This window comes from Gracilinanus agilis, chromosome 1 (assembly GCF_016433145.1).
Source record: "Gracilinanus agilis isolate LMUSP501 chromosome 1, AgileGrace, whole genome shotgun sequence".
NCBI classification, from domain to species: domain Eukaryota; kingdom Metazoa; phylum Chordata; class Mammalia; order Didelphimorphia; family Didelphidae; genus Gracilinanus; species Gracilinanus agilis.
In genome coordinates this window covers 331,314,875-331,326,076 of record NC_058130.1, presented here as the reverse complement: position 1 = coordinate 331,326,076, position 11,202 = coordinate 331,314,875, and the positions used below count along the sequence as shown (strand labels likewise).

The window sequence follows — 11,202 nt, the reverse complement described above, 5'->3', positions numbered from 1 at the left end:
TTCTCTCTCCCTCTCTATCACAGAGCTGGCCAGCTCAGAGCCTGAAGCTCCAAAGCGTAAAAAAAAAAAAAAAAAAAAAAAAAAAAAAAAATCTGCAAAAAACCCAGCATCTCCCTAGCGCGCGTGCGCCAGGGAGGAATACTCTTCAGCTGGGACATCCAAGCAGGACTTGTTCTGTGTAGCCTGTCTTCTTCCTAGCATTTTTTTTGGGGTGGGAATACTTTGTGTCCTTGTGTGCAATCTACAAGGATCAATATGAACACATTTTTATAGGCCCCTAAGGCTAATAACTTGTCTCTCATATATCTTAAACATTGCTTGCTAAATGAATGTTAGCTGCTATTATCATTCCCATTTTACAAGTGAGAAATCTAAGGTTCATAGAGATTAAGAGATTTCTTCAAGTTTTCCTGCTTTTTCCACTACAGCAACCTACTCTCGACAGTATTCCGTAGAGGATGACAACAGAGATCAAGGAATGGCCTTGCTAAATGTATCTGAAACTTCTTAAGTCAGTGGTGATAAAAACAAATGGAAATTGGGAGACACTAAACAGTACAGGCTGCATATTGACTCAGAAAACCACACGTGCTTATATTTCCATTAATACACCAATACACTAAAACCCAGTAGACATTACATTTTACACTGGTGTGGGCTGTTGTCAGGCTGTTGGTGCTGCCCAGTGTTTGCTGCCTGTGTGTGGACAGAGCCTACCTGGGAGTCAGATGTGAAAAGGGAGTTCAAAGAATGATTGGCATTTCGTTTCTCATGATTAATTCTTTTGGATAAGTCACTTGTCATATGAGCCTGTTTCCTAAATTGTAAAACACAAGGGTTGCAGACCCTTTCCAGCTCAATCTGACATACTACTATCTACTAGCTAAGTGATGAAAAGCTAAGCAAAGCAGTTCATACATTGGAATTCCCCAGATAAAATAATAGGTTGGTATTCCCAAGGAAAAATCTAGAGCTCAAGAGGTAACCACTTCCACATCAGGGTTGAAGAGAGTGAAGAAACTTACTCAAGGTCTCACAGGTATTAGGAAACAGATCTGGGAATAAGACCCAGATCCTTCAACTCTAAATCTAATATTCAAATATTTTTGCTTTCCCATATGTTGGAGTAGTTTTTAATACTGTTATGATCATTGAGGGACTTGATAAAAATGATGTGATTTGTTAGGAGTAAAGCAAAAAGCCCTGGATGATAGAGGAACTTTAAACCTTTCTTTGGTATAAATAGGAAGTCAGATAATACAACTAAACTTCCTGTAGAATCTCCTCAACCAATCACAATATGGATGTTCAGGAAGACCAGCCTCCTGGTATCAATTGATGTTAACTGAATCAATATTATTAGAATATCAGTGATGATCAGCTACGCATCTGACTATTAATATGGATGATAGTACTTAATCTCTGCCTCAGAGAGTAAAGCTGGATCCCACTCTATCCCTTCAAATTCCCTAAAACTCCTTTGAAGCTATTTGCCAGGCCAACCAACAAAGGTCAGTAACTGGTTTGAGTTTTATAAACAAAGAATTTACTTGAGGTAATCAAACAATAAGGGAAACTGAGAGAAGGGAAAAAGGTTTTAGGATTCCCTAAATGAAGTCTAATCTTAACTCAAAGTATATAACCTAACAGTATCAGAATGTTGATAGCCGAGCTGAGCCAGAAAGGCTCGCTGGCCTTAATTGGCCTGCTTTGGTGGACACTGCCTCCTATAGACATATTAAATTGCAGCTTCATTGAATATATTTAGATGAATAAATCTTCTGTAATAATTTGATGGATGCTGACAATTGACCCTAAAGTTCAGTAGTAATCCTGTAACTTTCAGGTATGCTGGTTGAAACTTGGCTAGACAATAAATTTTGGAGAGAAGGGTTTGACCCCAACCACCCTGGATCCCTGGCTCCAGAATGAGTCCCTGGGTCCAGTCTTTCTCTTATATAGGGCACAGCCCAACCACCAATTGGTCTCATGCCCTAGCATGGTATCAGGAATCTCCCAAGATTCCAAGTGTCCAACTGGAAACCCTGCCCAAAGACATGGCTTCTTGCAAATCCTTACGAAACTTAATTTACAATACCAACATATATATATCTATATCTATATCTATATCTATATCTATATCTATCTTTCACCTACATCATTACATCAGATCCTTGTTAACAGTACAATTGGCCAATTGGCAGGACAGGCTTTCTCTTTATTTTAGGAGAAATTATTTCAAGCAGATATTAAAGGGGGGAGGGTAAGAACCTATTTTTATAGATGACCTGAGGTCATTTAACTCCAACCCATTTTATAGTTGAGAAAACTGAGTTCCAAGGTATATTACCTAACGTCTCAAAGACAAATAGCACTTCATTGTGCTAATTTTCCTGACTCCTAAAGGTTTTCCAAGATACCGAATGATTGATTTTGGTATCCTTTCATAATAAATAATATGACAACCAAAGATGATACTCTGCAATACCTGTAAAAAGGTGTTTTGTAATTACTTAATTCCTGACTTACTGTACACCTTAACAACACAAACTGAGTTTAACTTTTATGCACCTGTCGTGAATAACATTGTAGTGGATTGAGTGGAGACCTAGTTTCAAGTCCTACCTCTAACAAATTAGCTGTGTTGATCACAGGCAGAAAATATTTAAAATCCTAGTTGCCCACGAGCATTACCTAGAACTTCTACAAATCATTGTATTTATTCTCCTTTCTCCACTCTCCCTTTGTCTTCAAAGGCACTAAAAACAAAAACAAAACTTTTCCCAACCAATTATCTAGAATATGAATTATTCTAGAATATGTAATTGGAATCCTCACCTCTAGGATTAGAGCCTTTAGCATCACTGTTAGCGTCTAACTTTCCAAATTTAACCAAGGGGCTAAACATTGTTAATATTTAGTTTCTTAATGACAGAAAGGATCACTTCAGATGTAGACAAGTGTTTGTTATTCATCACCAGAATAAAAAGTTAGGGTTTGGCCCATATACTGGTTTGGATATCAAAAAGAATATAAAATATTGGTTTCACTAGCCAATATATGCTCTACCTGTAAATTTCCCTCAAACAGAAGCTGACTTCCCCATTTGTAGCCCCTTGATCTCACCCATGATATATATGCTTGGCATTTGCTCCCACAATTCAGTGAAAAATCACTGGATTTCGAGTGCCTGGGCTCTTTGCTTCTCTATGTGCTATGTGTGTGACCTTGGGGAAATATTGAAGATCTCTTGGGGTCCCTAAATCCAAGCTACAACCATGTGATCTTTCTTTTAACTTCCAAAATAAGCATGATACTCATATTCAGCTTTCTACTAACACTAGAAATCAAAATATCAAAACAAATTATAAAATTGGGGGAAATTCAGCTTAGCTATTACAATAAAAAAAAGTGCTAGGCATGTACATGTAGGCAAGCTCATACTCTTTTGGCAAATTAAAAGTTTATCTGTTAACAATAAGGTTCACAAAGTTGATCTTCAAAGTATTGCTAGCTTGACTTGAAATTAAAGCTTTTTCATTCAAAATAGCTGTTAATATTTAAAAAACTTTCAATTCTCTATCTGGGGCATTCCATTCCTCCTTAGTACTTGTGATGAAAGCAGTTCAATGTCTAGTTCAAATGTTTAGCATATCTACTTAAAATCTGAATTTAAATTTTTTTAAAGTTTGGCTTGGCTTGTATTGTGTTGTATTCCTCAAGTAGAATATAATCTAAGGGCAGAAATGATTCAATCCTGTATTTGTATCCTGAGCACCCAGCAGATAGTAGGTGCTTAATAAATGCTTATTACCAATCTCATCAATCACTGAACTACTACCAAGAGAGGTATATAACTTGACATTCCAACTCTTAAGAACTATAAGGAGAGAAAAAAAGTAAAAAAAAAGTCACACACATTACATGAAAATTCTTTACTATGATAAAGGCATCATATAAATTTTATGATCTTGGTCTTTCCTTCTTGCCTTTGTACAAGGCCAGAAGAGAAACATTTGCAACTTTTACAACTTTGAAGCGGACTCCAGGAATATCACCAACAGCGTGACCTTTCCGACCAAATCCGGCAACCAAAACTTCATCGTTTTCCTGAAAGAAAAACAAAATATATCTCTTGCTTAACTACAACAGACCAAAGATAATCACATTGTGTTCTTCAAATGTATTCCCGTTTATTGTGGGAAAAATGTGGAATAAATAACAAAAATGGATTGAGTTTAAATCACTAGAAATATTTACCTCAATAAAGTTCAAGCAGCCATCATTGGGAACAAAGGCAGTGATTTTTTTGCCGTTCTTAATTAGCTGGACTCTCACACACTTCCGGATGGCAGAATTGGGCTGCTTGGCTTCCACACCACTAAAATAAAACCACACAAATTGAGACATTTTAGTCTAAAGATATAGCCTACCTTAGATTAAAGTAACAATTTATCAAAGATCCTGAAAACCAAATGTAAATATCAAAAACACTGCATCCCCCAATTATGGCAAGTCAAATTTCACATTAGATAGACACATGTTCATTTAAACATTGTGTCAATTTTAAGTGAGCTGGATCATTCTTTTCTGTGGAAAAAAATTCGGATTCTTAAGAACCAGCATAGCATATTGAGATAAAGTGAGTTATAAGGCCTACAGTCTGTTAAGGTGCCTCTAAATGTATTCTCTCTGGATCTGTTTCACTACTTGTAAAATCAAATGCCCAAGCAGCCCCCCTCTCCTAAAATCATAGACTCCACAGAACTTTACTTGTGACAGTGGCTCAATTACTTGCATATATAGGGTTTTTTCTTAACTAAGGCTAAAGAAAAAACAAAACAAAACATTCTCTCAACTTCTTCCCACCATTTTTTGTATAGTGTCTTCCCCCATCAGAGTAAGCTTCTTGAAGGATTCTTAGCAGAGGAACTTAAGCCATAGAGTTTAGTATGTTAGAGGAAAACATTAACCCCAGATGTCCCAATTCCAAAGACATTTTTTTTCCTATCCACTTTGCCAGACTATCTCTCAAAGTTTATTTATTAGTTATGATGACTTTATAATAGATGGGACACAACAATATCAGACCTATGCATAAATTGATTCATTTACAGTTTATACATTTAATTGTATAGAAGTATCCATCTTCTTCCCACTTACACTTTTTCCAAGACAATCCCTTTTGCGTGAGATGCTCCTCCAAAAGGGTTGGCCTTTAGGGCAGTGCCCAAATGGGCTTTCTTGTACTGTTTGTCATGCCACTTTTGGTCTCTTCTGTGGCTTCGGAGCTTTCTAGCAGTACGAAGACCGCGGCACTTACCTAAAAAAGAACATAAAATTCAAGCTCAAAAAAGATCCTGAAGTCTTTTAGCATATAACAATTCAAAGCTTGAAGAATGTGGTATGACCTTTATAACAATGCAAAGGATGTCCATGGGCCTAAATTTCAACCCTGGCTGTGCCATCAACTCATTCTACATCTATCATCTTTGGCAGCTCAGTCTTACCATCTTTGGTGCTACCATGTGCAAAGGTTGAAATAAATGATTTTTAATATTACAAATTATTTTTTCCTTATGATTCCTCTTCCCAAATAATTTTATGTGTTCTATATGAACTGAACCCTTCCCTTTTTATTTTATATCTAGGACTGCCACATGGTAAGCTTTTTTTTTTTTTTTTTAAAAACCCTTACCTTCGGTCTTGGAGTCAATACTGTGTATTGGCTCCAAGGCAGAAGAGTGGTAACGGTAGACAATGGGGGTCAAGTGACTTGCCCAGGGTCACACAGCTGGGAAGTGTCTGAGGCCAGATTTGAACCTAGGACCTCCCATCTCTAGGCTTGGCTCTCAATCCACTGAGCTACCCAGCTGCCCCCTACACATGGTAGGCTTTTAATCCTTGCTGACTCACAAACAGAAAACATCTGTGTGTAGCTTGGTATTCGCTGTTCCTTATATATGGAATTTTTTTTCCTCATCTTGTCCTCTTAAGTTTTCCTAGTTTCCTTCTAGACTCAGCTCAAATGTCACCTATTCTACTAAAGTTTTTCCCTAGTTCACCAGCGGTTAATGTTTTACAATTAGGAGAAATTCGTTAGGTCTTAACTCAAGTTTAGGTCTACTTTTTGCCTTTCTTCCTATCCCTAGTTCTTTAGAACAATTTCTGGCAATAAATGTTTTAAAAACTTAAGTAACAAACGTCTGTTCGTTGACTGATCTCACCGCAACACATAGCACTGTGAATTTATGTTCTAAGGATCTGACAAATGCTTATATATAATGAGGGAGGGGTGTGTGGGGGGAGAGGATTGCTTTTCGTCTTTTTTAATGTAAACAGTCACGGCATTTGAGAAACCTAAGAAAAAAACCAGCACCACCCAATCAAAATCACTCGATTCTATTCTTTATTAGGTGCCTACTGCGTACAAAACACTGTCACTCACTAGAGGGAGGGAAAACAAAAAACCTGGCTTAAACAAGGACACGACCCTGCCTACTAGAAATTTAAAAACTTTAATTCATTTTTCAGTTGCCGTGCCGAGGCCTAAACTACTTAAAAGGCCATCTTTTTTCCTGGTCAAGTTGAGAGTCCTAATTTAAGAAAAACTAACAAATGAACCACAGTTAAAACTGACCCTGTTCGCGGAAGGCAATGGGGGTGGGGGTGGGGGGCACCGCGACTACACACATTTTGCCGTAGTCTCACCCTAACCCTATTTTCTAATCATCGAGGCCCGGCGACCAAGGCACCATCGGGCTAGCTGCCTGCCTTGCCCTCCCCGGTCCGGTCTGGTCATGGCCTTCGCTCCCCGCCGCGGCCCCTCAAAACATGCCACGGAAGCCGACCCATTTGCTCCCTTGGTTCTTCCCCACCCTACAAGTCGACATTCTCAGGGTTCCCCATCCCGCAGAGCCCACGATCCCCCAGCCTCTCGAGCCCCACGGGGCCCCCGCTGCTCACCCATGCTGTCGCCGTCCGGGCCGAGAGAACAGAGAGAAGGAAGGAAGGAAGAGAGCACCCACAACCCACTGCGGCGGCCAGCTCAATCGAGGACCCTACTTGAGGCTGTCCCCGCCAAGCCTGAAAGAAGTCGCTTTATACCTATTTAGGAAGACATCCGAAGGATTTATTTTCGGGAGCCAAGACTAGAATCCTTTCTTTCAAAATTAAAAAAAATTTTTCTAAAGGGAGAAAAAACAGAAGAGAAACTACAGTTCCCACAGGCTATCGGGTGCGCCTGTGAAGACCCTCCCCAGGGGCGCATGCGCTCAGTGAAGACCTTGCCAGGTTCCTAAGCCGAGTTGGAACCTGGCGGAAGCGGGCGCCACGTGGGCGCTAGGACCACCAAAATGAGAAATATGATTACAGCTAAGGGAAAAGGGTCAGGTCTGCAGTATGTGAGGAAAGACGATGCAAACGATACAATTGTTTCTTCACTGCTTCCTTCCCCTCAGCCTACAAGCAAATCCAGGGCTTTATTTTTTAAAAAATCTTCCCCCTGGAAATAGGTATTTAGTGAAAATAAATGTATAGCCCAGTGGAATTGTTTGTCAGCTGAGGGAGAGAACATTAATTGTGTAACCATGGGAAAATGCTTTTAAAAATAAACAAAAAATTTTTTAAATCTTCTCTTGATCCCTTTCTCCCTCAAGCTGACCTACTTTTGTTCCCCCATCCTCACCCCTTTCATTTCCTTGTTTCTGCTTTTCTACCCTTTGTGACTTGGTCTCAGAATACCGCCCGCCCCTCCCCCACAGCTGCCCAGTAAATCTACCCCTTACCCAATGATCAAATGTGTATTATGTGTTAAGACCTTCCCTAGACTAATCTGTTCTACTGAATGCAGCGAACTACTGCCTTATTGTTACCCTCATTCATTGGCCTTGTCCAATTTGCTGGCTCCTCTTCTTGTCCCATAGGTGTATCCCAAAGGTTTAGCCTTGGCCCTCTTCCCTTCTCTCCCTTTACACTGGGTGACCTCATACACTCCCTTGGATTTGATTATCACCTCTTTGTAGATGACTCTAATTCCAATGGCCAAACTCCATGCTCTCCCTGAGCTTCTGGCCTGTATTTTCAAATGTTCTCTGGTTAAACTTTATTTCCCCCACCTCTTTTCTGTTCTTAAACACTCTACAATTCTGGTGTTTGAAAACATGATATCCCTGGAAGACATTTTATCTTGGGCCATCTCATCGCATACCCTCAAACAGGAAAGTTCAAGAGGAGTAGCAATTTATTCCTTGCTTTCCACTGCAAAATGCAGACACCTGGATATTGGCACCCTCAAATTCAGGCCTCAGTTTCTTCATCTATAAAAGCAGAAGTGCTGAAATAAAGGTTCTTTAATTTTCTTCTTTCTCTTAATACTAAAATGGTATGATCCTATTTCCAAAACTGTCTATTCATTCCCCATCCCTAAAGCCTGGTATCTCCTAAATTTGACTATGTAAGATTTTGCAGAGGTCCAGAAGGAGAAAGCTATCAAATTTTGAAATTGAGATCATCTGTAACTTGGAAGAGAAGAGTTTTAGTTAGGTGAAGGTGTGGAAAAGGAGATTTCCAAGGGTGGAGGAAGTGAGGAGGAGACAATTTTTTGGGTAAGAATTTTGTAAAAAGTGAGGAAACCCATAGTTGGAGGCTGTAATTAGGATCAAGTGAGGATTTTTAAGGACTAAGGATATATATGGGCCTTTTTGAATACACAAAGGAAGGAACCAGTAGACAGAAAGAATCGAGGTTATAGAGCAAGAGGGGATGACTGTTGGGGAAATCTGTTGAAAAGGATTGTAACCAAAATTCATGTAAAGAGACAGCTAGGTGGCACAGTGGATAGAGAGCCAGGCTTGGAGATGGGAGGGATCAAATCTAGCCTTTGACATTTCCTCCCTGTGTGACTATGGGCCAGTCACTTAACCTCAATTGCTTAGCCCTTATTGCTCTTCTGCCTTGGAACCCATACTTAGTATAGGGTTTAAACATAGAACATAAGGTAAGAGTTTTTAAAAAAAAAATTATATATAAAGGAGATGGATGGTCTTGGTGAGAAAGATGCCTGAAGAATGACTCATTTGAAAGGAGGAAATGGAGGGATGAGGTATAAGGGCTGAATATTTAGAGAAGAGGGGAAAGAGAGAGCTCAGGGCAAATGACCTCTTTTCACATTAAATTACAAGCTGAAGAGAGATCCCTTGTTGAGAGGGCAGAAGGAAAGAGGTGGAAGTTCCTTGGGAAACTTAAAAAACAGAAGGTTTGGAACAGTTGCAGTGGAGAATATGATAGGGAATTACAGAGAAAAAGATTACCTTGCTTCAGTGACACCCCAACTGAGATAAGGTAACAGGTTTATAGTGAACCCCATCACTGAGGTTGTGCTACTTCCTCTGACACCATTCAGCAGCATGTGAGAAGGAGCATAAGAGGCAGACAATGAAATTAAATCTAGGGCTGAAATCTGGAAAATAATAGCTAGCATGATAACTAACAGATGGTATTTATACAGCATTTGTGTTGTTGAGTTTGTCAGATTCTTGATGACCACTTTTGAGGGTTTTCTTGATAAACATACTGAGGTGGTTTTCTATTTTCCTCATTAGCTCATTTTTTAGAGAAGGAAACTGAGGCAAATTAGGTTAAGTTGTTTATATATAAATAAATTTATATATTAATTTATAATTTATAATTCATTTATATAAGGACCTCAACATAATGTAATTTCATCTATATGTGTGTGTGTGTATATATATATATATGAGAGAGAGAGAGAGAGAGAGAGAAAGCGAGAGCGTACCCAGGGTCACACAGCCATTAAATGTCTGAGGCCATATTTGAACTCAGGTCTTCCTAACTCCAGGCTAGACATTCCATCCATTGTGCCACTTAGGAGCCCCATATAGTAATTTACAATTTGGAAAGTGCTTTACAAATATCTCATTTTATCTTCACATTACTTCATGGTAGGTGCTATTATAATCCTCCTTTTATAGTTTAGGAAACTGAGACTAACTGAAGTCCTGACTTGCCCAGGGTCATAGAGCTAGTAAATACCTGAGGCCAAAATTGAATTCAAAACTTCCTGACTCCAGATCTAGCAGAGTACTTCCACTGTACTGCATACTTTTAAAACTAAGGACAATAGGATTTAAGAGAACAGGTCAGTATAGTATAGAATTAGTTATGTAGAGTGTTGAGATAGCAAAGGAAGGAAAGATAGCTATGGTGGCCTGAGAGAGTCTAAAGAGTGGAGGAGCCATAGGTCATAGAAGGATGAAGAATAGTTTTAGGATGAATGAGGCATTAAGAGAAAGAGATTTATAGGAACGTATGGTCAGATGTAAGAATTCCTCTTGACAGTGGAAGTGAAGCACTTGTGAGTGGAACAAGATCAAAGTTATGACCATCCCTATGTGAGTCCCTGGTGTAGGAAGGGAGTAAGACTGCAGTACTAGGAGAATAAGGTGTTAGAGAGTTCACCTTATCCTGTTGATTCTACTTTTGAAATATCTTTTATGTCTATTTCAGCCACCTTATCTAAGCTATAAAAAAATTATATTTCTTACCTGATCTTCCGTCTTCTGGTCCATCCCATCTCCAATTTGTCTTCTTTGTTCCCCAATCCCTGTAATTCAGATTTGTCATTTATTAAGGTTAAAAATTCCTCTCCCCTGACACTTCATCTAGCTCAGTGCTACCCTTCTCCAGTTCTTACTCCTTTGACTTATTCTTCCTCCCTTGTGCCTTCTGGAATCCTAACTCTTGTCATTAATGAACTACCTGCATCCTAGAGCTCATCTTCTCTCACACCTGCCATCTAGTGCTGATAGAAACATGGCCTTCCCTAGTTGGCACCTTGTCTGTGACCACTCACTTGCTCCAGTGCTGGTTGCTCCTTCTTTGATTCCCCTTTACCTCTATCCTCTAACATATACCAGAGGAAGAATCAATATCTAAGTGTGTCCTTCTTTCTCATCGCCACTTCTGGAAAATCAGAAAATCTTTGGTGCTATCTCTTAGCAATTTTATCTTCTTTGAAGTTTATTCTATGTGTCTACATTAACCTATTCAGAGCCTTGTTGCTTCTTTCTATTGGTGCCCCTAAGTCATCTTCTTCTTCCTGGCTTTCTCACAATCTTCCTCTCTTGTTCCAACATCTGCCTTCATCAGTGGGAGGGAGGTTTCAAGACCTTCCTATACACA

The 11,202-nt window shown here is 39.3% G+C and overlaps 1 protein-coding gene across 1 annotated transcript; it reads right to left on the bottom strand.

Annotated features, from left to right (window-relative positions):
* Positions 1 to 3,920: 3,920 nt before the first annotated feature.
* Positions 3,921 to 7,047, bottom strand: LOC123231418 (40S ribosomal protein S23). Its single transcript, XM_044657671.1, has 4 exons — positions 6,967 to 7,047; positions 5,164 to 5,323; positions 4,261 to 4,381; positions 3,921 to 4,110 (listed from the first exon to the last, which is right to left on the bottom strand). The coding sequence occupies exons 1-4, from the start codon at positions 6,968 to 6,970 to the stop codon at positions 3,964 to 3,966; spliced, it is 432 nt and encodes a 143-aa protein (XP_044513606.1). The 5' UTR covers positions 6,971 to 7,047; the 3' UTR covers positions 3,921 to 3,963.
* Between the last annotated feature and the right edge of the window lie 4,155 nt (positions 7,048 to 11,202).

Bases quoted from the DNA above. Each gene is read 5' to 3' on its own strand.
- LOC123231418 (XM_044657671.1), bottom strand. The intron at 4,382-5,163 runs GTAAGTGGGAAG...GTTTTATTTTAG, and splicing joins GGGATTGTCTTGGAAAAAGT to TGGTGTGGAAGCCAAGCAGC. The intron at 4,111-4,260 runs GTAAATATTTCT...TTTTTCTTTCAG, and splicing joins GCTGCTTGAACTTTATTGAG to GAAAACGATGAAGTTTTGGT.